This window comes from Podarcis bocagei, assembly GCF_964188305.1.
Source record: "Podarcis bocagei genome assembly, chromosome: 7".
Lineage (NCBI taxonomy): Eukaryota > Metazoa > Chordata > Lepidosauria > Squamata > Lacertidae > Podarcis > Podarcis bocagei.
The window spans coordinates 19720872-19746178 of NC_138132.1; the positions used below are offsets into that span (position 1 = coordinate 19720872).

Consider the following 25307-nt stretch of genomic DNA (forward strand, 5'->3'; position numbering starts at 1 on the left):
GCTCGCAGGCAGCCAGGCAGGCAGACGGTGAGAGCCCCGTGCTGGGCGGCCTCTCCTCGCCGCCGCCGCCCCGCCTCTCGCCGCCCGACTCGCCCGCCTCCCTCCAGGCAACATCTCGCGGCACACTAGTGTGCCGCGGAACAGTGGTTGGGAAACACTGGCTTAGACCACTTTTTCCCTCTGCACCTGCCCCCCTGTATACCACTGGAATATGCCCTGAATGAGGGCATGTGGCTTCCTGGCTGAAAAATATATTTTTCCCCACCCCTAAGTAGACCGAGGTTATGGAATCCTGAATGGTACCACTTCAAAGGGGAGAGAGAGGGTGGGGAGAGGTGTTTGATTAGATCTACCCCAGTGGTAGCTGGTGCTCATTGTGACTGGCAGGGTGGAAAGCAGGAAGCCAACAGTAGGTGGAGCCAGAGCCAGCTGATAGGCAGAGCCAAAGGATTACAGTGGTACCTTAGTTCTCAAATGCCTTGGTACTTAAACGCCTTGGTTCTCAAATGCCGAAAACCCAGAAGTAAGTGTTCCGGTTTCCGAACGTTTTTCAGAAGCCGAATGTCCGATGTGGCTGTCAGCTATTGTTTGCCAGGCACCTTCAAAGCTGCGCTTTGGTTTTCGAAGATTTCAGAAGTCAAATGGACTTCCGGAATGGATTAAGTTTGGCGCTTTTGTTTTTGCTATTTATTTTGCGTTTTTGTTTTTGAGGCTTTTTCGGTTAATTTGTTTTTGTGACTGTGTGGAACCCAATTCAGCTACTGATTGATTGATTGTGTGACTGCGGAAATGGATAAAAGCCCCCCCACAATGACTAACATCAGTGCAGGTAAAAAAAAGACTATACTATCTTATTTATTTTATAGTACAGTACATTGTTTATTGCTTTCATTTTATGGGTCAATGGTCTTGTTAGATAGTAAAATTCATGTTAAATTGCTGTTTTAGGGGTTGTTTTTAAAAGTCTGGAGCGGATTAATCTGTTTTGCATTACTTTCTATGGAAAAGTGCGCCTTGGTTTTGGAGAGCTTTGGTTTTGGAACGGACTTCTGTAATGGATTAAGTTTGAGAACCAAGGTACCACTGTAATACTGTAATACTGTATTACTGTAATACTGTAATACAAGGTACCAAGGTACAAGGTACCAAGGTACTGTAATACTGTAATATTGTAATACAAGGTACCACTGTCCCCTGCTCCTTTCTGTTGTTTTCTCCAAGGGCTGAGACTGAGGACTGGTTGTCAGTAGGAAGGAAGGCAGAGGTTGTTGACGGCAGTGCCCCAGTTGTCTTGATGGACCATCTCCCACTGGTCTATCCTCCATCCATTTGGCCAACCCCCTTTAAAAATAAGTTGCGCTATAGCAAAGGTACCATCAGGGCAGGACTTTCAGCCAGATGTCCAGCAGAATGAGGAGGAAGACGCCCCAACTCCATTAATCTGGGATAGTTCAGACAGTAGAGCACGAGACTCTTAATCTCAGGGTCATGGGTTTTAGCCCCGTGCTGGGCAAAACATTCCTGTGTTGCAGAGGGTTGGACTAGATGACCCTCATGGTCCCTTTCGACCCTACGATTCTATCGCCAAAGGGCTGGTTTGCTACATTTGGGAAGGAATGAAGCAACATCACCACCACTACTTCAAAAAGATGTCTTCTTCCCATAAAGCCCATCAAGCCCAGAGACTGACCGAACCCAAAGGGTGCTCATCAATGGTTCCTCTTCATCCTGGAGAAGAGTGACTAGTGGGGTGCCACAGGGTTCTGTCTTGGGCCCGGTCTTATTCAACATCTTTATCAATGACTTGGATGATGGACTCAAGGGCATCCTGATCAAATTTGCAGATGACACCAAACTGGGAGGGGTGGCTAACACCCCAGAGGACAGGATCACACTTCAAAACGACCTTGACAGATTAGAGAACTGGGCAAAAACAAACAAGATGAATTTTAACAGGGAGAAATGTAAAGTATTGCACTTGGGAAAAAAAAATGAGAGGCACAAATACAAGATGGGGGACACCTGGCTTGAGAGCAGTACATGTGAAAAGGATCTAGGAGTCTTGGTTGACCACAAACTTGACATGAGCCAATAGTGTGACGCGGCAGCTAAAAAAGCCAATGCAATTCTGGGCTGCATCAATAGGAGTATAGCAACTAGATCAAGGGAAGTAATAGTGCCACTGTATTCTGCTCTGGTCAGACCTCACCTGGAGTACTGTGTCCAGTTCTGGGCACCACAATTCAAGAAGGACACTGACAAACTGGAACGTGTCCAGAGGAGGGCAACCAAAATGGTCAAAGGCCTGGAAACGATGCCTTATGAGGAACGGTTGAGGGAGCTGGGCATGTTTAGCCTGGAGAAGAGGAGGTTAAGGGGTGATATGATAGCCATGTTCAAATATATAAAAGGATGTCACATAGAGGAGGGAGAAAGGTTGTTTTCTGCTGCTCCAGAGAAGCGGACACGGAGCAATGGATCCAAACTACAAGAAAGAAGATTCCACCTAAACATTAGGAAGAACTTCCTGACAGTAAGAGCTGTTTGACAGTGGAATTTGCTGCCAAGGAGTGTGGTGGAGTCTCCTACTTTGGAGGTCTTTAAGCAGAGGCTTGACAACCATATGTCAGGAGTGCTCTGATGGTGTTTCCTGCTTGGCAGGGGGTTGGACTCGATGGCCCTTGTGGTCTCTTCCAACTCTATGATTCTATGAGACTAAAAATACCTAAGTACTCCACTGCAGCCAGTGCCCATCACATTGTAGTCATGCGACCCCTCGTTCTCTAAGCTAGTTATGTTCTCTGTTAAAGAAGCCCTTTCTTTTGCTGCTGGTTCCTGACTTTGTTTCCTTTGAGAGAGTGAATTTTTTTTTATTCTCTCTCTCCCCCCTGCCCTTGTGATCACAGAGAGCTGGATCTTGCTGCTCATAGCATAGACCTTCCCCCCACTCTAGTCTACAGCTTTGTGCATTTACCGGTGCTATCCTGCAAAAACCACCAATGAAAGCCACCAACCGCAACAGGGTTTTAATTTTCCCAAGCCCTGCAGGCTCTTTAGCTGCAGGGCGCCTCCAGACTGTCAGACCAGAACATTAGGTTTGCGCAGTTAAAAGTGGATTAAAGCACTCTGTTGCCTTGGAGAAATAAACCAGCTTCTTTCTCTTCTTTTCAATGGACCTTCTGCAGGTTGGAAAGTGACATGGAAACGCCTTGAAAAGGGTGGGATGATTGAATGAGAAAGGAAGGCGTGCAATCTCTCTGCAAACGAATCAGGGTAATAAATAAAGAACAGACTCTGGCTGCATTCACATAGCAGGTTATTCCATTTTGCTGATGTTTCCCTGTTAATTCTGTGTTACAGTTTAGCCTCCACACAACATAAAAGACACTTCCATAAATATAGCAGGATATAACACAAGTTGGGTGCTCCTTTCCATGTTATTTGCTTCCAGAATATTTGTGCATAACACTGAAATGAGCCTGCCTCTATCTCTGCCTGCCTTTGCACCTCTCTCATAATATTGCTTCCTTTCTGGCTCTCCACAGGGTGTGCAAGACCTGGATTCTCCTGACTCTCCCAGCCCTTGTCTCAAGCTTCTCTTATTGGCCTCCTTCTTCATGGAGGTAAGACTTTCCACAGTCCAGATTTGCCTCACCAATCCAGTCTAGACTTTGCTCTCAGTTGCACTTTTCCGTTTAGAAAAATAGCAAGAGAAAGCCATGATAGAAGTCTACAAAATCAGGCACCGTGTGGAGAAAGTGGATTATAATGCCAGAACTTGGGGCCGTCCAATGAAGTTGAATGTTGGATGATTTGGAACAGAACAAAAGAAAGTATTTATTCACACCGCATAGAGTTAAAATTTGGAATTTGATGCCACAAGAAGTGGTGATGGACACTGGCTTGGATGGCTTGAAGGAAGAACTAAATTCATGGAAGTTAAGACTATTAAGGGCTGACATCCGGAATTCAGAACAGGATACCAGCAATTGCAGGAGGAGGAGGAGGAGGAGGAGGAGAAGAAGAAGAAGAAGAAGAAGAAGAAGAAGAAGAGGAAGAAGAAGAAGAGTAGTAGTAGTAGTAGTAGTAGTAGTAGTAGTAGTAGTTTGGATTTGATATCCCACTTTATCACTACCCAAAGGAGTCTCAAAGCTAACCATCTCCTTTCCCTTCCTCCCCCACAACAAACACTCTGTGAGGTGAGTGAGGCTGAGAGACTTCAGAGAAGTGTGACTGGCCCAAGGTCACCCAGCAGCTGCATGTGGAGGAGCAGGGAATCGAACCCGGTTCCTCAGATTACGAGTCTACCGCTCTTAACCACTACACCACACTGGAGGCAAGAGGTGTTGTTGCATTCAGGTCCAGCTTGTGGACTTCATATGGGCATCTGGTTGCCCACAGTGAGAACAGGATGCTGAACTAGAAGGGCCCCTGGCCTGATCCTGCAGCACCTTCTTTTCTTCTTTCTCTCTTGCGGACCCCTTCCCCTTTCATGCTGCCGCAATGTGAGAAAAAGAGAGCGCTGGGCCTCCAGCCACCCTGCTGTTTAACACTACCAGTCCACTTTGCTTCCTTTCAGTCCAGCTGGAAGCATCACAGCATTAAAAAAAACAGCACCAGTCACACCCTGCCGGCTCTCTCTCTCTCTCTTTTAAAATAGTATTTATTAAAGTTTTAAGTTTACAAAAAGACAAAAGAAAAAACACCAAATTGAACAATAACAAAACCAACACATCACAATAAAAAATAGAGACAATTAAAAACAAAAGAAAAAAGAGAAAAAAAACAAATTGAACCTTCCCATAGCTTATCTTTCATTTGCTTGTTTCCCTGACCTCCTCACACCTCCCTTTTTTGTATTCTAAGTCAATTATCCATTTCAGCAAATCCTTTCCCTCTCTTCAAAATTTTTATCCTGAAAATTTATCTTGATCTTGATATAAATTTACTTTCCCTCTTTTCACCAATTAACAGTCTATTTTTCTTAAATCTTTGATACATTTTTGCTAAAATCGCCTAGATTCATTCCAACATCATTCCAACATTCATTTATTTTACAATGTTTCTGTAAATAGTCTTTAAATTTCTTCCAATCTTCCTCCACCGACACACCCTGCCGGCTCTCACACCTTTTGTGCTGTTGATGTACCTGGATATGGGAATGGAGAATTGCGTTCTTTTCCCCTGTTAACGTTGACCTTGCATTTGCTTGTATTATTTCATCCTAATATTAAATTTGATTTATTGACTTGGCCTTACGTACTTGTTTTCAGTTGCGCCCGTGCATTTTTGAAGGTTTTTTTTTTTTTAAAAAAAATCACAAATAAATAAAAAGTAGCTGATGTCTCTTGTGAACTGCTTTGGACACTGGGGGAAAGTGGCATATCCATTAAACGAATAAAGGCTTTAAAAAAGTTATTCCCCCCCCCACCACTCAAACCCTTTAAACCAGTGGCTACCACTACATCCTGTCTGGGGGTGAGGGAAGAAGAGGAGGTGTGATTTTGGGAGCTGGGAACTTGTGTGTGTGTGTGTGTGTGTGTGTGTGTGTGTGTGTGTGTGTGTGAACCACATGCAGGATTCCTGGGTTCTCTTTCCTAAGGGTCCTGGGATGGAGCGCGTGGGGCGGTAAGAAGCAAGTCAAAGGTCTGAGGTTTCCACCTCCTCCTTCCTCGATCCTCCTCTCACTTTCCACTGGCCCCTCCCTCCCCACGTGGAACGAGGGGGGGGGAGGAAGAGAGGGGGAAAAACACCCGCCAGCCCCGCATCTTCACGCCAGTCTTAGCGCTTCTCCCTCCCAGCTGGGCTGTGCCGCATTCGCTCTTGGCTACGGATCGGACCCGCGAAGAGGAGCAGCTGCGTCACCGCATCGACCACCACCACCACCATGGCTACCCCCCCGACGCCCCTGCATGGTGAGATTCGCCCCCTCCCACCTCCGGGGGAGACGGGGCAAGGACTGGGTGAGGGGGGCTTCCGAGCGGGGCACCCCACAAGCTCATCTAGTCCAGCCCCCCGATTTGCCCAAGACTAGATATTGCGGGGCAGGAGGAAGCCTTCTTGGAAATCAGAGGCAATGAGTTTTCTGGGTCGGGGGGTAGTTTAGGTATTTGCCCGCCACATTACTATGTTTTGAGGTAGCCCGAGTTTTAGCCACCCGCTTCCTTCCAGAAGCAGAGAAGAAATTGGAGGAGTGGGGCGCTGATGGGAGACCCCGCACAAAACCCACTCCTTTGCGCGTGCAAAAAAGGAAGCCCCGCTTGGTTCAAACGAAACTCGCTTCTCCGGGCAAAAACGAACCGGCAGATTTCCTTTGAAGGAGCCAGGAATCCGGAGCTGCTGCTCCTGCTCCGGAATCGCTCTGGAGCAGACGAAAGAACTTCCGATTTGGGTGTCGAAAACTGCGCTAACCCTGGCTGCACTGAACTGCCCCGCTCCCTCCTTTCCCTGCAATTCCTTACATCAGGAGGGAGGAGGATATTTGTGTGTGTGTGTGTGTTGCGGGGTGGAGTGGGGCGGCAGCGCTTGTGCTTCTGCAACTTTGAGGCACCGGGGAGCAGCTGCGATGGGGAGACGGTCCCGCGGGGGCTGCAGGACCATCCCCAGGAAACCTTGGCTGGGGCTGTTGGCAATTTGTTGTGAGCCGGCAGGTGCTCCGTGTGCGAGAGAGCACCTTTTGCCCTGGCATTTCTCAATGTGTGGCTGTTGCTTAACTGGAGACTGCAGAGGCAGGTGTGAAGCTGTTGCCTTCCTGCTTGCTTGCTTCCTTCCTCGCCTCCCCTCCTCTTCTCTCCTCCCCCCCGCAGAATCCCCCCGGGAGGAGTCGCTGCAGGGGCTAAATGTGTGGGCTCTGTGTGTGTGTGTTTGCAGTCACATAGCATGTTGCCCAGCTCACTGCAGTCCTGGGAAGCCTGAAGTCATCAGCTTCTGCAGCTGCTGTTTGACTGACAGCACGGGGAGGACCAGGATGCTGCCCAGCGGCAGCGGCGGCAGCCTCTGTGCATCAAGGGGGTTGGATGCTTGGATGGAATGTGCAACTTTGCAGAAGCAGGGATGCTGCGGTTGTTTTGATGGCGAGGGTTGGGGGTGGAAGAGGGAGAGTTTGTGCAGAGCTCTGAATGCCCAGTCAGTTGTGCTTGTGTGCTGCGTACACAGTGTACATGCCCTGTTTACTTTTCCCGGCTTTGACAGTGTTGAGAGTTGCTTATGGTGCAGAGGAGTGTGTGTCTGTGAGTGAGTGAGTGTGTGAGATATTGATTCTTTGCAGAAATTGTTGTAGATGATATATCTCACATCTATGATGCTTCGTATCATGTCAGACTGTTTGTCCACCCAGTCCAGTAAACTGACCAGCAGCAGATCTCAAAGATCTCAGACAGAGGGTCCCCTGCCCCACTGTCTGACCCTTTTTTACTGGTAATATTGGAATCCGAACTCAGGACATTCTGAATGCAAAGCATTGGCTCCCTGCCTGAACTTTGGCCCCTCCAGCCACATACGCTAAGAATCACTTCTTCGGACACAATGCCAAACCGTGGTTAGAGAACCTTTGCCATAGTTTCCTGTGAAACCCACACAGAGAATCTGTGTTGCGTGGACCAGAATCAGAAACCATGGTTTGTAATGGGTTTTCAAACTATGATTTGCAGTAACTGTAGCTTGGCGTGGCATCTGAATGGATGGATTGCAGTTACAGTTGCTGTTCCACCTCCAAGGGCTGGTACACCCAGAAAAGAATGCTGAGCAGACAGAAAAAGGAACGCAAGCGAGCCACTCTGAACCACGGTTTGCCTGCTGTACGTTTGAAAACACAAGCTGGTTGGGGATCTAAACGATGGCTGGTGCAAACCATGGTTTGGCATGAAGTCTGAAGAGACACAGCCTTCTTGACATCTCACTCTCCCTAATTTACATCTAATACATTAATGTGCCTGGATAGCTCATTTAAATGGAGTATCTCCTCTATATAAAAGTTGTCTCGGTTAGGATGCGATTGTAGACAGGAGCAAAAACAGATGCTGTATCTTCTTGGCTTATTTGTATAAATGATGTTGTCCTGGGTGTGTTAGGGTGAATGCTTGACCTGATTCTATGAATGCCATGTTACCATTGTGTGTGTGAAGTTTCAGGCTAGGTGCAGATGGTGTGATTGTGTGTGTATGCTGTACCATCTGCTAGTTTTGTGTGTGTGCATGAATGGCATTTTCTCCTGGGTGTGTATGTTGTATTGAGTGGGTGTTTGCAAGAGGGCGAGATCTGCGATTCTGTGCATTTGAGTGCATGGCCATGGTATCTAAGTTTGTCCCATACATTTGGGGCTTGGTAGTGATGGATGTTCCTAGTTCCCATGAGGAATCAGGAAGGCAATTGGCAGGTAAACATACATAGGAGTTAGGTGCTAAGGATGAGACAACAATTGACAATAGGGGCATGAATACATTTCACCTCCCCATCGAACACCCCACACCAAACACTCCATATGTCTGCCAGCCATGCTGTCACCTAGTGGTCACACATATGGTATTACATGTGCTGTGTGTGTACATGCATAAGGTTCTTCTACTCAATTGAGTAGGGGGTAGTAATAATAATAATAACAACAAATATTTTCTGGGTTGCCCCAGCCACCCCGGGCAGCTTCCAACACATAGAAAAATATAATAAAACATTAAACCTTCACAACCTCCCTATACAGGGCTGCCTTCAGGTGTCTTCTAAATGTTGTATAGGGTTGGAGCACCCTTAAGGAAACCTACAAGCCCCACTGCTGACTTCCTCCAATTTCAGCTAAATCATACCCCCTCAATAGATTTCTAAAAACAGAAGCTGAAATGGCCGTCGAAAAGGCTAAGGGGGACAGACTCTCTCCCTGCAATTGAAGCACTGCCTATTTTTGGATGATATGCCTGGATTTCTGGTTCTCCAGTTTTAGGACTCCCTTCCCTGATTCTTTTCATTACCAATCCTCTTGGTTTTAAAACAAGAAAATGTTACCAGTACGTATCTTGTTTTATTGGTCTTAAGGCTTGCAACTGGATCAATGCAGTAGGCAGAGTCTATGGGGAATAGTTACTTCCATCCTCTGCAAAAAACAACAACCCCCTGTATATACACCCCCCCCTGCAAATGTGAATAGTGATTCTGGAATATTTTACGGACTGTGTTTTAAGTATTAAATTATGGTTTGTGCTGAGTATTATCTGGCTCCCTAATCAAATCGAAGCTCTTTTCATTTGCTTGATCCAGTTTGTAGCTGTTAAGGCTGTTGCAGCTGTGGACATGCACGGTTCGTAGTGATGTTGAATGCTCAGCCATTGGGGTGACAGGCTGGTGGGGTCAAGAGCACAATATCTCTCCTTCTCCATACATTCATTTAACATGGGGGGGGGGCATGTGCATAGAGTTAACTTAGAATGTGTAGATTGTTGCTGGAGGGTCTCTGTAGCCCTTGGGGAAGGACTGTGTCTAAGTGGTAGAAGATCTGCTTCAAATGCAGGAGGTCCCAGGTTCAGTCCACAGCATTTCCAGGTAGAAGAGACTCCCTGCTTGAAGTCCTGGAGAGCTGCTGCCAGTCAGTATAGACCAGGGGTAGGCAACCTAAGGCCCGTGGGCTGGATGCAGCCCAATTGCCTTCTCAATCTGGCCCAAGGATGGTCCGGGAATCAGCGTGTTTTTACATGAGTAGAATGTGTGCTTTTGTTTAAAATGCATCTCTGGGTTATTTGTAGGGCCTGTCTGGTGTTTTTACATAAGTAGAATGTGTGCTTTTATTTAAAATGAATCTCTGGGTCATTTATGGGGCATAGGAATTCGTTCATTCCCCCCCCCAAAAAAAAAATATAGTCCGGTCCCCCCATAAGGATTGAGGGACGGTGGACCAGCCCCAAGCTGAAAAAGGTTGCTGACCCCTGGTGTAGAGAATACTGAGCTAGACAGACAGTGGCCTCACTCTGTAGAAGGCAGCTTCCTATGTTCCCCTCCTCCATGTGATCCAACAACCAGGGTACCTGCGGTTTCATAAATAGGATGTTTGCCAGGTACGAAGCAAGGGAACAAGCCTCTATTACACATAATGCTCAAAATGTGTGTGACCATCTCCCCTGTTTGAAGTGTGGTTGTAATACTCTCTGGAAATGTGACCCTGTGGTGAATAAGGCATTGCTTGGGAGGGACTTTTGGACCAGCCGCCAGTCTGCAGGCGTTCTAGGAAAGGTGTACGTCTGTTTACTAGGGAAGGCGAGCGTACAGGGTGTGCTTTTGTGTGTGTTCGTGCATGCATGCATGCATCCAGCAGTCTGCAACAGTTCCCCTCCTCCTAGTTGTGATGGAACTGCCCTCTCTGCCCAGGCCAAGGTGATGTGCTTTCCTGCACGCAGGCTGGGAAGTTGGAGGGAGTCAGGAAAGGTTATTGTTTGCTACATGCATTGATCCCAGCCACAGAAGGTTATGCGCCTGCTTAGTAACTCAGCTGCTCAGGGCCATTTGCAGTGGCAAACTTAAGTTTGTGTACTCCGCAGCAGTCAACAGGGAGAGCCAGACAATTGCAGCTCCTTGCCAAGCATGCTTGTATGATGGAAAAGTTTGCTGCATTCAGTGCTGGATTTATGTATATGCTAAACAAGCTATAGCTTAGGGCCCCACTTTCTTGGGGGCCCCAAAAAAAATTAAAGGAAAAAAACTGGATGTACATTTCCAAAATATAAGATAAAAAACAAATAAAATAAAACCTAGATACTGCAACAGTGTTTTGTGTTGTGTAGGCTCCTATGATGTAAGTAATGGGCCCCGCCTGCTAGCCTGCTCCCTAAAATATCACTGGTTTGCTCATTTCTATATCAATTACTTTGATAAAATACATATTTTGTTATGTGCAAATGGCTTTAGATACTTATTAGGTCCATAAATCACCATATAGCATATATTCAACACAAGAAACAGCGACAATTTGTTGTTGACAAAGGACAGCTGGACATATAAAGGGCCCCATTACCTTCAGTAGCTCAGGGCGTCATCAAACCTAAATCCAGCCCTGGTTGCATTCATTCTTTAGATGTTTAGGTGTATGCTTACAGCAATTTGCTCAGGGCTAAAACAAATGTACCAGGCATAGTAGTCCCTAAATGGCTTGTGATAAGCACCTACCAGATTCCCGAATGTGAGCACTGGCTGTTTGTTACTTACCTGCACATCTGTTTGCATTTTTCATGTATGCCCTGCTAGAAGTGTGGTTGCTGTTGGTAAAGTCCTCTCCCCACTCCCCACCCCAAACTAGTGAGTTAAATAAATACTGTATCCCCTTTTGGAACTCTTGCATTGCCAGGCTACCTATCCTTTGAAAATCACTTGTGTAACGTTTGAGAAAGCCTTTCCTCTCTCAGCCTCTAGGAGGAAGCTTCCCTTGCCAAGTTTGGATAGCCTGCAAAACCGTACAGCCATAGATTTACCCACTTATTCATTCATTTATTTGATTGATTGATTGATTGATTGATTGATATACTTCCCTTCATCAAAAGATCTCAGGGCAGCTCACAAGATAACAATACAAGCACAAAGAAATAGTTAAAACAGAAGCAACAAAATAACTTAGCCAGATGGGTGGGGTATAAATAATATAATCGTCGTCGTCATCATCATTATTAATAACCCCACCTCGCACAAACACATTTTAAAGGCTGGTGCCTTAAAATATATATAATGAAGATGCCTCATGAACCTTCCTGGGGAGAGCATGCCACAAATGCGGAGCCGCTGCAGAAAAGGCCAATTCTTGTGTTGTTGCCAGCCTCAGAACCTCTCATAGAGGAGGTACACAAAAAAGGGCCTCAGATTTACGTACTAGGGAAAACAGGTAGGAAGTAAATTCCATATGAATTCAGATACCCACGGCTGCACTAACCTCCTTAGGGGATACTCTCTTGGGGTATTATTCACAGAATCACATGTATTGTTGGTTTTTAACCCAAGTTACTGAATGTGGAAACATTTAGGCTGCAGTCCTGGGCCCACTTACCTGGGAGTTGAACTCAGTGGGGTTTATTTCTGATTATAGGCTTGGAATGTGTAGGGCTGAACTGCTAGGTTTGTTTCTGCGGCCATCAATAGCCACTGAACACATAATTTGAATCGGGTGGGGGGAGGGCATTCTCAGCCACCTTGATTTTGTGGTCAAACAGAGTGGTTTAAAGGATATTAAGGATTTCAGAAATCTGTGGTAGTTGATCATGAGGACATGTCTTGTGACACCAACAGAGACTTCCTCTGATATTTCTGCTGCTATTTTTCACCAGCAGAGAAACCTAAGAGCTGTCACTTATGTGTAGTGCTGGATGTTTGCATATTCATGAGAAGTGGTTGTTATTTGTGCCCGATGGAGAATTATTTGAGGTGAAAAGCTCCATTGTTTGCTGAAAGGCTCCTGACAAATAGAGGGACCTATTGGACAAGTGCACCAGTTTTTAAATTTGTGACAGAACTCTTCGATTTGCCCGCTGAAGAGTTCTGTGTCACCTTGAAGCTTGAGTCCTCCTATGCACCTAGAGCCCAATCTCCCCAAATCTGTTCCATAGCTGATCCTCTCCAGAACCTATCCAGTAACAACTGGCTGTCTTGCTCATACCATGATAAATGAGACAGTTCCTCCATCAAAGCTCTTGCCTGCCTATCCACAATTTTAAGGAGATACTACTTTGCAGAATAATATTGGTGACTCATAATTAATGTATTACTTCTCATTTGAAGTATTTTACAGTCCTTATCTCACTGAGCCTCATAAGAAGCCTGTAGGCTCCTGCTTTATTACTTCCATTTCAGAGATGGAGAAGTCAAGTTAAACCATAGGGAGTTGTCTAGGACCACCCTCTGAGCCCATTGACGACTTCGCATTAGAGTAACAGGAGAAAGGAAATTCACACAAATTTGGAATTAATTAACACCTCCATATTCAGATTTGATTTTTTAAAAAAGTTCAGACAATCCAGTTTTGCTTCTGAAATTCAAATGATTATGATATTTGAAAGAACATGAACTAATTTTTGTAGGTGAGTTTTAAGGCAATATTAAGTATTCTTGCTAAAGTCAACATCTCTGCACCTTAAAAACTAAGTATCCAACAGTCTCCATAGCTGGGTGTAGTGAAAAACATTCTGATGGGCAGGTTTTATAAACAAATTCAGATTAGAATCTGCTGGAGACTAAAGTCCTCTCCAACATTTGCTTCTGATCTACAATGAACCTTTAAACAGTATTTGCAATAGCAACAATAATAAGGCTCATCATCACCACCCAAAGCTAGTTCCCATGCACAGGATAGACTTGTGACCAGAGCTTAATTTTTAAAGAGGGGCCAGACTAAAATATGGACTACACGGTTTCTAGCCTGCTTAACTGTCATGATTACCAACCAATAACTCTGGAACCATAATGTGAAGACACCTTGGGGCCTCCAAAAAGAGGGTTCTTTGCACTCTCACAAAACTGCAATTTCCAGAACCCTTTGGGGAAGCTACATTATTTACTGCTCAGTTTACATTTGTAGTGTGCAAATAGTGTCTGAAATCATACCACGACCCTGCCAACTTGGAACTCTTCTACTTAAGCCTAGATGGCAGGCTGAGTCACTGATGAGGGAAAGGCACTCTGCACATGCTTAGGGCCACTGATCTTAATTGCGTTTCTAGGGCCGAGCTCTGGCATTCTGAGAACAGGCTCTGTGACTTAATTACTGGAGCCGTCTAGCCCAGAATGAAACTGCTTGTGGTCAACGCACCACTAATGCTTATCCTATAAGAGCAGATATTGTTGCCTATTAAGAGTTCCTGCCTCAGGCAGTTTTCAGATGCAGAAGTACCTTTCCAAACGCTCACAGTCCTTAACCTACCACCGGCATTATCCTGGACCCCTGCCCAGGAAGAATCTGCCAGCCAAAGAAATGCTGTTTTACTTCAAGGACTTCTGAGGGTCTGGCCTGGAGCCACACACACCCCACCTCCACCTTCCAACCTCTAATCCCAAATTCTGAACAGGGTCAGCACTTTAAACAGAATTCCTAGGCATCTTCAGCACTGCAGAGCACCAGCCTCATAGGCTGCTTTGATTTTGGTGGGCAGGCGAGGACATCCACGGCCTGATTGTGGCAGGAGGTGTTGTGGGGAGAAGGAGAGAGAGAGAAAGAAATGCTTCTCCATTTAATAAGCATCTCTCGGAAACGCCTCTCCCTTTATCTCTGCGGCTGCCCTGGTTATTGCTGTCTGCAGGGTGTTTCCCTGGCCTGCTTCCAGAACTTTCTGGGAAACCTGCTGACTCAGCGGTGGGGGAGCTTGACCCACACGCCAGCCTCCTGTCTGGCCCCCTGGATTCCTGGACAGGCTGCAGGGGCTACAGGAGGGGCAGAGGGAAGCAGGAAGGGTGAGAGATGGGACTCTTGGGAGCGCAAGAGGGGATCTGAGGACACGGTGGTCGTTTTCATTCGCCAGCCCTCCACTGGCAGGGCTCTTGTGAGTTTAAAAAACGAGGGGTGCTTGTTTCGTGGTGGGGAGCAGGAGGAGCCCCAGCCAGGAAAGTTTCTTGTCGACAGCTGGCAAGGCGCCAGCTGCGTGGCTCCCCAAGCGAGCATCCTGTCTCCTCAGCTGCCCCCTCCTAGCCCTGGCAGCGGATTAAGACACTGCGCCCGGCTATGCGGTGTCCTGTCTCCATGGCAACTCCCCATCCCCTGCATTGGAGTTTGCATTATTCATCCGCAGTCCCTGCGCTGCAGCAGCAACCGCCCTCAATCTTGCATCAAGCACTTTGGAGCCCTCTCCCTACCTATATTCTGCAGATAGGTTTGGGCGGGGGGGGGGAAGGGGGGAGAGAGAAGGAATCACTTATGCAGGTGACCGGGACGGGTAGGGTGGGTTTGTTTAATAAGAGGTAGGGGCACTTGAAGCAGGCCTTTGCTCCCAATAACCCAGAATGATGGAGCCGAGATCTGCTCTTAGAGGAGGGGCATAGGTGGCGATTTGACTTAGGGGGGCAGTGGGAGGGGGCACTTTTGAGAATGGGAGAAGGGAGCAAGTGAAAACCGGTGTGCGTGTGTCTTGTTAACTCTCGATTTTAACGTCACTTCCAGCCTTAGCAGAGAAAGCTGCCTGCTGCCTGAAGTATAAATATATATCGGGAGAAGTTGCAGCAGCTGGTATTTTCTCTTTTTGTGTTGCTCCTAAAAGACATAGCAGCTCCATTTGGAAATCTGGGGCATATCAGGTATTGCACCAAAAGGGATGGATAGAGGGAGAGGTTGATGGTGCAGAGAATTGGGGAGGGTTTTTTTCGGGTGTGTGTGGTCAAATGTCATTCTGTGTGTGAGGTGAGTGGCCTTTACAAAAAGGTGGAAGAAATGTCAGAGTGGGCAGGTGTGTATATTTGTGTAGCTGGGTTATCTTTGGCTATGCAGATGATTTTTTAAAAAATGTATTAATTTATCCCACTTTTTCCTCGAAGGAGCTCAAGATGACCCAGGTGCTTTTTTCCCCTCCCTGTTCCATCCTCACAACAACCCTGTGAGGTAGGCTGGGCTGAGAGACAGTGACTCGCTAAAGCTCACCCAGGGAGCTTCATGGCTGAATGGAGCTTTGAATCCCAATTTCCCAGATCCTAGTCCAACACTCTAACCATTGCACCACACCGTCTTCCCAAGGATTTTCTCAAGTTGAGGGGTGTTTGGCTCATGTATGGGTTACAAGAAGCTGGAGAATATGGGAGATCTGCATTTATCTGCCTTTCCTGAAAATATGGCTGAAATTATATCAAGCGGCCAAGACACCATTGGTGGTGAGGAGAATGAACCCCGTCTCAGTGTGATGTGTCTAGACCTCTGTTGGCCAAACACCTGTGGGATGTCATGTTCGCTGGAAATGTGTTTGAAGTCATAACCTCTAGCCTAGAACCTCTTTCACTGAAGCCTAGATAGATGGCTGTGTGTGATTAGTTACTGGTGAGGGAAAGGCACTCTGTATACGCCCACAGTCACTCTTGATGGTGTTCCTTGTTCTGTGGCCCTGGCATTCTGAAAATGGCCTCTGTGGCCAATCGCTGGTGCAGCTTAGATTTGCCCTCTATGTGGAATGTGATCCACCACCCCCCCATAAGTCAGAAACGTGGCAATATTTCGAGTTGCAAGGAGCTGTCAACGATGTTCCTCACAGGCAAGAGAGGTCTTCCCCATCACCTGCTGGTAAATCCTTTTAACTGGCGATACCAGGGATTGAACCTGTGGCCTTCTGCATTTAATGCAGGTGCCCTGCCACCGAGTTAAAAGAATCCACCATTGCCTGTAAGCACCCCAGACTCCCTGATGAGTCAGTGTCACTCTGTCCTGTCTTGACAGTACTGTTGGAATCATTATCAGGGCACGTCTACACTGCAAAATTAAAACCAATTTGAAACTGGTTTTACTCTCCAAGTCTCTTCTGAAGGATCATGGGAACTGGCATTTTTGGAAGGTACTGGGAAGTTTGCGTTAAGAGAGACCAGACCCTTCACCAGAACAAGATTTCACAGAGTTCCTTAGTCGGGAACTTCAGCCACTAAAGAGGTTTAGAAACTGGTTTGAGTGTATAGGCTCTGCATACCCAGAACACCATAGGGCAGGAACCTATAAGGGCCTTCATGATCCACTGAAAGTGTGATTAGGTTAGATGGCAGGTTGCAGTACTGTTCGACTCCCATCTTTGCCTTCTTCAAGGGACCACTTGCACAACAAGCAAAACACTTTCTGTACCACTCCAGAAAAAGGTACTCTTTTGCAAGATTTATTTCCCTCCAATTGCACCCCTTTTGGGGGCATGCACAAGACCAGAACCACATTCCCAGCTCAGAGGCAGCATCCAGAATTGCATTGTTAAAAGATGTTACCCAACGTGGTCCAAGACCACTGTTTGGAGAACTAGGGCCTGCCCTTCCATTAGATGCCATGATATAGTCTGAAGGAATGTGGGACCGCCGCCTTACTGAAGCTAGACAGGTCCAAGTCTGGTTCATTTCTGGTAGGGTGACGCCTTGGGTTCAATGACGGAAGAAACACAATACATCATTATAAGGAAATAAACACAAATAAATAAAATTAGGAAGATTAAGGCAGTTGCCTCAAATTGTAGGCAATACTGAAGGATGTCAAACCGCCAGCTATTCACATTTTTTTTTACCATGGGGAGGGGACACCATTTGAATTTTCCAATCAGGTATCAAAACATCTTGGGATCAGAAGCAAAACACTCCCAACCAGAGTTGCTATATATACACGCAGAGGCAGGCACTTAATGGTCAATTCTTAGAAAAAATGTGTTCTTCATTCTACAATGGCAGAAATCCCATCCTGGCCTGGAAGCAAGTGATAGGTGTCAATTCATACCTGTTATCTTTAAAAGGTTGAAAGCAGCTCCAGTCGCTGTACCTCTCAACCCACTGCCCATTGGTCCCACTACCTCCCCTCCTTTCCCACTTACTGTATCAAGGACAACTTATAGCTTTGCTGAATAACAGGTAGGGTAGAAGAGCTTAGTGAGCGGAGGACCATGGTCAAAACCCCAGCTATTATATCATCACTCATTGCTTTAGATCTTAGGAAGTTAGAAGAATGATGCCTGGCAATCCTGTTTGAACCCACTCATGCCACGCTCGAATCCTGTCTTGATCTACACAAGGCAGTCAAGCAGGTTAGTTGTTAGCACCACCAGGGAGAGCTCCTAGGAAGCAATTTGCTCCAACAGCACCAAGGAGAGCTCCTAGTGACAAGGTGTGGAAGGGGCCCTTTGAGCTTCTTTCTCCAGTCCACTCCTTTTGAAGAACAGGGGTGGGGCACCTCTGGCCAAAGGAGCAAATGCACTCCTCCAAGCCTCTTTCTCTGGTCCTTGGGATTCTCCCCATGCCACACCCTCTCTCCAGGACACACCCCTCACCAGCCCTACTTTGCACCTTCCTTGGATGCTTTTGCCTGTCTGGAATTTGTCCTTAAACTCTGATCCTGCCTCTTTCTTGCCTGGATGAAAGAGAAGAGTGTGTGCATCTGCGTATAGGAGGTAGTCTGCTATACCAAGGTAACATGTACATTCATGGCTCCACCCACGTTTGCCTCTGGCCCCTCCTACCACCGTCCCAGAAGGCAATGAGACCTTTGGCCTGAAAAATGTTCCCAAGCCCTGAACTAGGGTGAGGTAGTGTGGGAGTCAGTTTGTTCCTCAAGCTCAGGGCAAATTGCTCTTGAGAATCCTAGTTCTGGTTCTACAACACCTGATTTAGATGTAGCGATGACCACCAAGCTTGATGGTTTTCAAAGAGGGTTAGACAAATTCATGGATGGTGAGGTCATCACTATCTACTAGACATTCTGGCTATGTTTTGCCTTTACTGCTGGAGGCAGCATGCTGGGAATCACAAGTGAGGAGGGGGCTACCTTTAAAGCCCTATACGGCCTAGGACCATCGTACCTATGGGACCGCCTCTCCTGGTGTGCCCCACAGAGGAACCTACGGTCTGCAAATAAAAACATCCTGAAGGTCCCAGGCCTCAGAGAGGTTAGGCTGGCCTCAACTAGAGCCAGGGCTTTCTCGGCTGCGGCCCCAATCTGGTGGAACGCTCTGTCACAAGAGACTAGGGCCCTGCGGGACCTGACATCTTTCCGCAGGGCCTGCAAGACAGAGTTGTTCCACCAGGCCTTTGGTCAGGGCACAGCCTGACTCCCTCCTCTGGCAACCTGCACAGAATTTTGCTTAACGGTTGCCATTAATTTGATTTTAATTAATTTTTATAATGAAATGTTTTTAGAATGTTGGATTATTTGATTGTTTGATTGTTGTTAGCCGCCCTGAGCCCAGCTTCGGCTGGGGAGGGCGGGATATAATTAAAATGTATTATTATTATTATTATTATTATTATTATTATTATTATTATTATTACTACTACTACTACTACTACTACTACTACTACTACTACTTTCATATCCTGCTTGGGAGCTTCCACAGGCATCTGGTTGGCCACTGTGAGAACAGGATGTTGGACTAAATGGGCCTTTGGCTTGACCCAGGAGGTCTCTTCTTATGTGGGCTCCTGCCTGGTAGCTTTGGGTTTCAGCACCTTCTTAAGCACCAGCCAGGAACCTGGTGCAGCTCCTTGGGCAGTGATGCTGTAGCCTCCAACTCAGTGTCCTGGTCACTGCTAGACTCACTTCATGGCACATCCTGTGTCAAACGGTTTGAAGGGAACCAGTGACTTCAGATTCACCGGATTGTGTTCCCTAAACTGAGAAATGTAGAAGGCTTAGAGGATGCTTAGAAGAAGATAGGCAATAACTTTTAGCATCTCTCTTAAATAAGAACAGGACAGCAACAGGAAATGCATGGCAATACCCAGGCACAACTAAGCCCAGCGCCACCTAGTGACTAATGAGTATAATGACACTATCCACATAGTGGATGCAGGAATGAACTACACAACATTTATTTAAGCCATTGTTTTTAGTGAATCCTATTGGGTACAACATTACCCAAGACAATGATTTACCAGACAATGAAATGAAATGCACAATAGGCCTGGCTGCTCACTGTACTCTCACTCTCTGTTTTCTCCCCAGATAACAGCAGCCACATGGACCCCTTCACCTATGGTGAGTAATGTTGTTAAATGCAGCACAGTCGCTGGGTGTAAGGGTTGTGTCATACCCAAAGTAGACCCACTGAAATTACTGAGCATGGCTAACTTGGGTCCACTATTCTCAATGGGATCTGCTCTGAGAAGAATTTACCTGGAGATCCTTTTGCCCCACACGAGAAGGAAGAGATATTGTAGGGAGTTGGCTGCCCCTTGGGAGTCCCTTCCAACTCTAGGTGGGGATGTTAAGATGTTGGGGTGCAAGGGTGGCGGTGCCTGGGTTTTACAGGGAGAGGCGGGGCATGTCTTTGGGTGGCAGATACGGCATCTAAGGCATCTTGGTTTGGGTGCTTGGGTGACCATGAACATTGTACATTCTGACCAGCTCCATTACCCTTCCAGACTATGATACGCTGCGCACAGTGGGACTGGTCTTGGCCATCGTCATGTTTGTGCTGGGAATCTTGATAGCACTGAGTGAGTCACTTCTTTTTTTATTGATGTATGCTTCCTTTATGCCTCTCTTGGCTCCTACACTGGCCTCCCTGTCTGGTTCCCTCAGCTCCCAGTTCTGATATTTTACTTGGGTCCAATATCTGCCCCATTCTGCCGACAAACTACCCAAATGCAGATACCTGTATCAGCCAAAGGAATCAGCAGCTACTGAAGAATCTAGCCTTCCTTCCTTCCTTCCTTCCTGCTACAAGGTTCTAGAAGTAACATCTCAGGAAACTTTTGATGCCAGAGGTGCCAGGGGATTAGGAGCCCACAATAGCTCTCTGCTCATCCCCTCCAGTGACTAGTAGAAGCAACATAAATGAGATGCCACAGTAATGCAGTGGCTAGCATGTTGAACTTTGACCAACATCCATATCCCTGTTCAGCCACAAAGCTCATTGGTTGATTTTGGACCAGTCATGGGAAGGTATTTTATATCAAGTCAAGACTCCTATGCATTCCAGTCCAGGGTTGTCTCCCTTGGTTGGAAGCAGCTCTCCCGAAACTCATGGAGATGTCTTTCCTATCTTCTGTTACTTGATCTTTTAAAGTAGATATGCTGGAGATTGAATGTTGGGACCTTCAGTCATCAAGGCATGAGCTGTTCCACTGAACAATGGTGTTGGTCCTTGTCATGGCCCTTCCCTCAGCTTAACATAACTCACAGGGTTGTTGTTGTTGTTGTTGTTGTTGTGTGGTGAATCCCCAGCAATACTCTAAGCTTCATGGAAGAAGGGTGGGGCACACATGATAGGTAGATAAAAGAATGTAACATAAGCAAATTTAGTCATATTCTGCATTGTGCTTATACATAGCAACATAAGAAGAGCTTTGCTGGGTCAGACCAAAGGTCCAACATCCTGTTCTCACAATGGCCAACCATTTGCCTATGGGAAGCCTGCTTTCGGGACACGAATACAAAGAATTCTGCTTATTATTTTCATCCCAGAGCATAGATAACCTTATCCATTGTGAGATACAGAAATGCAAGATACAGCTGCATGCGATGGGCCTGGAGCAGTGACTTCTCAACTTCCAGGGCAAATAGCAGCTTCAGGGGGGGTTTCATTGGAAGGGAAAGGGTTAACCAAGGGATCTCCCTAGGTATATGTGGAAGATGTATATATACATTTGTCACTGAGGCCATCCAGAGGAGCTCTGTTAGTTACAGACCCCCGACTGGCCTTAGCTAGATGTCAGTCATTTAGTTTCTCCTCCAGCAGTGATTGAGGAAGACCGTTTTAGGCTGACAGGCCTTTGCAGCCATTAAAAACATTATTGATTAGCCAATCACCTTAATGATTATTTTGTACTGTATTTAAATAGCGTTTTACGTTTTATTGTCGAGCAATAACCTTATATTTTATGACACAGCTGTAATCTTTTCATAAACAAACAAAATATGAAAAGGAAAATACTTTTTAATAGCAGCCTGTTAAGGACCTGTGTGACCTTTCAGGACTGTGTTGAATATTGAGGTGGCAGTCGAAAGAGTGGCAGCGGTGGAGGAAGGAAGGAAACTGGGATAATGAGAGGAGAAGAGTTAATTGCCTTGCTAAAGCCCCTATTAGTTTTATCTAGACAAGGTGATAGATGGTGGGAGGGGGGGGTAGATGCATGCTGTAAAGTTAACAAGCTAGTTTGCCTACATTGTGCACAGATCTTTCAGGCATGAAAAAGGGTGCCCTTCCCCTTTCTCATTATCAAGACACTCACCCACCTTTCACTATAGAGCTACAAAATGCCCAAGTTCAGCTCATCTGAATGCTCCAGTCCTAAATCTGAGCCACATTTCACTACAAAGTACAGCTGAGGCCCGTGGGTCTACCGTGTGTTTTGAGAAGGGGGGTCCTTTCCTCCACTCTAGACCATGCTATCCTCATGCTGAGAGCTCTGAACAGCACTACATGGCTCCTTTTCCAGCTGGGCAGCAGCCCTGAATAAGAGGGTGAGGTTACGCTGCAACGTTTTGTTACAGGCCCCAGTAGTATTTTTATTTATTTATGAATGACCCTTCGTCCCACCAGATAGCAAGACAGGATCATTGTTGCAGCCTCCCAGCCCTTCCCTTCCACTCATACTTTGCTCTCTCTCTTCCCCTCCTGCTGCAGGTAAAAAGTTCAAGTGCAAAAAATCTGACCCCAGGTAGGTGCTTCCTGACCACCTTCTCTCTTGTCTTCATCCCTGAGCTGAACTCTGCAACACCCCCACCTGACCTTCCTCCTCCTCAAACGTTGTGCCCTTCATCCCTATTCACTTGTTCCCTTTTCTGTGTCTTCATCTCTGCAGCCTGTCGGACCCCAGGGCACCGGGCAAGACTCCTAGTAAGTGTGGCGTAGCCTTGGGAGGGAGGGAGGCACAGGGCAAGTGGTATCTCATGGGCCTGTTTGTGTGTGTATCCTTGTGCAAACTTAGCAGGCAACACAACCTCTCTCTCTCTATTTTCAATCGACTTAAAAGCAGACCAGGGGTCAGTGGTGGCTGGTGCATTGGGACTGGTAGGGTAGGCAGTACGGAGGCCAACAGTAGGGGGCGCTGGAGACACCAATAGGTGAAGCCAGAGCCAATGACAAGCGAAGCCAACTAATTCTCGTTTTATCCTCATCCTCTTCCTTGTTGAGTTCTACAAATGCAACACTGAGACCATACCTTCCAGCACAGCATGGCCCGAATCTGGGACGTCATCTTCTGGGTCTCGAGCAAGTCACGTGACCTGCATGAGATTGCAGCCCCCCTCCCAAAGCACTGTTTTCCGGCACACCACCCAAAAACATGAGTTTTGGGGTGCTTTGAAATGCAAATTTCTGTGCGCCATGCCCAAAAATGGTGCAGCCTGAAATAGGGTGAGATCATGATGGCCATCTGGGCCTCTCGTAAAAAGAAAAGGGATGTCCTGTTTTTTTCCAGGACAGTTGACGGGTATGTGAGACTAAGGGGGAGGAAGCTGACAGCCAGAGCCCTTCCCTGCACCCTGGACTGGGTGCTAAGGCAGGCAGAAGGGGGCTGTCTGAGGGGCAGACTGAGGTTGGCAGGGCAGTGCCTCATATGTATGCCCTAACAGACCAGCCTCCACTGCCAGGGGTCCACCTGAACCGCCATATTTTACCCATAAGAGAGGTCACGTTTATTAGACATTCATTCTGATTTCTTCCCAGAGAGGTTAGACAACGTTGCTTCAAAAGCAGCCATTACCTCAGTTTCCAGCGCATCCCTTTCCTTACTGCAAAAATAAATTAATAAAAATAAATATTTTGGGGGGAGGGGGAATGGGCCCTGCTGCACAAGAGGGCCGAATCCACTTCAATGGTGCAAGCTGGATTTGCCAGGATGCGGTCAGACCCCTGTAAGAACAGCTACCACCTCAAAGTGGCCAGGGTGTTTCGCCAAGGCGAAAACAGCCCCCCCCCGCCATCGATCTGTGTTTGCGCACATGTGAAGGTGCCTACTTCTCTGCCCCCTTCACCTTCTCCTTACGGAGGCATTGAGGAAATTGCGAAAGGGAGGGCAGCTTGAAGCTCCCACACCTGAGGTAACCTCCCGCCCACCTTCCGTTACCATGGAGTTTGCTGACGTCGGAGGGGATGCTGAGGACTCTATGGTGATGCCATGGCAACGGAGAGCACGATTCCTGCAGCAGCTGGGAAGCCTACAGGGAGACATTGTTTGCCAGGGCTCCCGAATGCTAGGATTCGCTTCTCTCCATCTTGCCACGGCCACTGCCACTCTTCTCTCAAACTCTCCCTCTCTCCTCCTTCTTCTTCTCTCTTCCAGCTCCAGCCGGTGGTGTGTAGGTGCCCTCGCCAATCTCTGCTGCTCCCGACTGGCTGGGGGATGAACTGCGCCCAGGAACATTTCTCCTGAGACCTTGGCACCTTGGCACCGACTGCCCGGGAGGGGGAGGGGCTCTCCGTTCTATCCTCGACAAGGGAGGGGCAATTTTATAACCAGTTAGCTCTTGCGCTTCCATTGCATGACGGGGGCGGGCACCTGGGCGGGGTTGGGGGAGCTACACAGGCCATGAGGTAGCAAAGTCCCTCTGCCTGTCTATTTCAGCTGGCACCCACCCCGCTGGGGGCTGGTTCCCATAACCCCCAAAACAGGGTCCCTTTAAACTGCAATAACGCTGCCTGCTGCCACCCTCTGGGAAACACCCCCCATGCCACACCACGCCCCCCCCCCAGCGATGCCCCCTTGCTTCTGGGCATATTAACCCCCCCATAGCTGCTGCTGCTTTGCTTTCTGTGCCTCCCGCTACGCTGTGAGAAAAAAAGAAGTCCAATGACCACGATAGCCACAAGGGGGACGGGGATTCTACCCAAGAGCCAATCTGCCCCAGTGCTAGAAACCAGGACGCTTTTTTTGGGTGGGGTGGTGGTGTTGGGCCACCTGTGAAGCCAAGGATAGGGCCAGCCGAAGGAATAAAAAGGAGCGAGGGAGGGCTTGCTTTTGTGGCATACACTCCACTCCCCCCAGGGGGCGCTGCTCACAGCTTCTCCTTGCTGTACCATCCACATCTCCGTGTCTCTCATCCAAGCATGGAGCAAACTTTGACCAATCAATAAACGTGGGTTGTTTTTTCTAACTAGACTCGCTTGCTTCGTTTTGTTTGTTGGTACCCTAACGGGCTCAAAAGTTCCATCTCACCACTGGGTAGCTCAGTGGGTTAGAGCATGGTGCCGATAACGCCAAGGTTGCAGGTTCGATTCCCCGTGTGGGACAAATGCATATCCCTGCATTGCAGGGGGTTAGACTTAGATGATCCTCAGGGTCCTTCCCAACTCTACAAGTCTATGATTCCAAGCTGTCTTGGGATCCGCAATTCTGAGCTTGCTGCATAAGTGGCAGGAGTTGGGCTCTAAAAGAGCTGAGCTCTACCCCCTCTTTTTTTTTACTGATCTTCCGCTCCTGCGAGAAATGAGGTTACAGGGAACCAGGCAGAAGGCCTTCTTGGTAGTGGCGCCCGCCCTGTGGAATGCCCTCCCATCAGATGTCAAGGAAATAAACAACTATCTGACTTTTAGAAGACATCGGAAGGCAGCCCTGTTTAGGGAAGTTTTTAATGTCTTTAATGTGTTTTATTCTGTTTTTAGTCCTCTGTTGGGAGCTGCCCAGAGTGGCTGGGGAAACCCAGCCAGATGGGCGGGACAGAAATAAAATAATAATAATAATAATAATAATAATAATAATAA

The 25307-nt window shown here is 47.2% G+C and overlaps 1 protein-coding gene and 1 long non-coding RNA gene across 3 annotated transcripts; both read left to right on the forward strand.

The window, feature by feature from the left end:
• Positions 1-2717: 2717 nt before the first annotated feature.
• On the forward strand, positions 2718-4041 carry LOC308591405. The gene is made up of 3 exons (XR_014010154.1): positions 2718-3095; positions 3186-3273; positions 3546-4041. It is a non-coding gene; the product is annotated as an uncharacterized lncRNA (long non-coding RNA).
• A 1679-nt stretch (positions 4042-5720) lies between these two features.
• LOC308592280 (FXYD domain-containing ion transport regulator 7-like) lies at positions 5721-24703 on the forward strand. Of its 2 annotated transcripts, none has more exons than XM_081203634.1 (6): positions 5721-5915; positions 19604-19636; positions 20023-20097; positions 22230-22263; positions 22408-22442; positions 23890-24703. In XM_081203634.1, exons 1-6 carry the CDS (start codon positions 5888-5890, stop codon positions 23907-23909), a joined length of 225 nt encoding a protein of 74 aa, XP_081059760.1. In that variant the 5' UTR covers positions 5721-5887; the 3' UTR covers positions 23910-24703. The 2 variants fall into 2 exon arrangements, with proteins under 2 accessions (XP_081059760.1, XP_081059759.1); XM_081203633.1 differs by lacking the exon at positions 5721-5915 and adding an exon at positions 12975-14403.
• The last annotated feature ends 604 nt before the right edge of the window (positions 24704-25307 follow it).

Bases quoted from the DNA above. Each gene is read 5' to 3' on its own strand.
- LOC308592280 (XM_081203633.1), top strand. From the start codon at position 14,172: ATGCTTCTCCATTTAATAAGCATCTCTCGGAAACGCCTCTCCCTTTAT. The intron at 22,264-22,407 runs GTAGGTGCTTCC...TCATCTCTGCAG, and splicing joins TGCAAAAAATCTGACCCCAG to CCTGTCGGACCCCAGGGCAC. The intron at 22,443-23,889 runs GTAAGTGTGGCG...TCTCTCTTCCAG, and splicing joins GGCACCGGGCAAGACTCCTA to CTCCAGCCGGTGGTGTGTAG.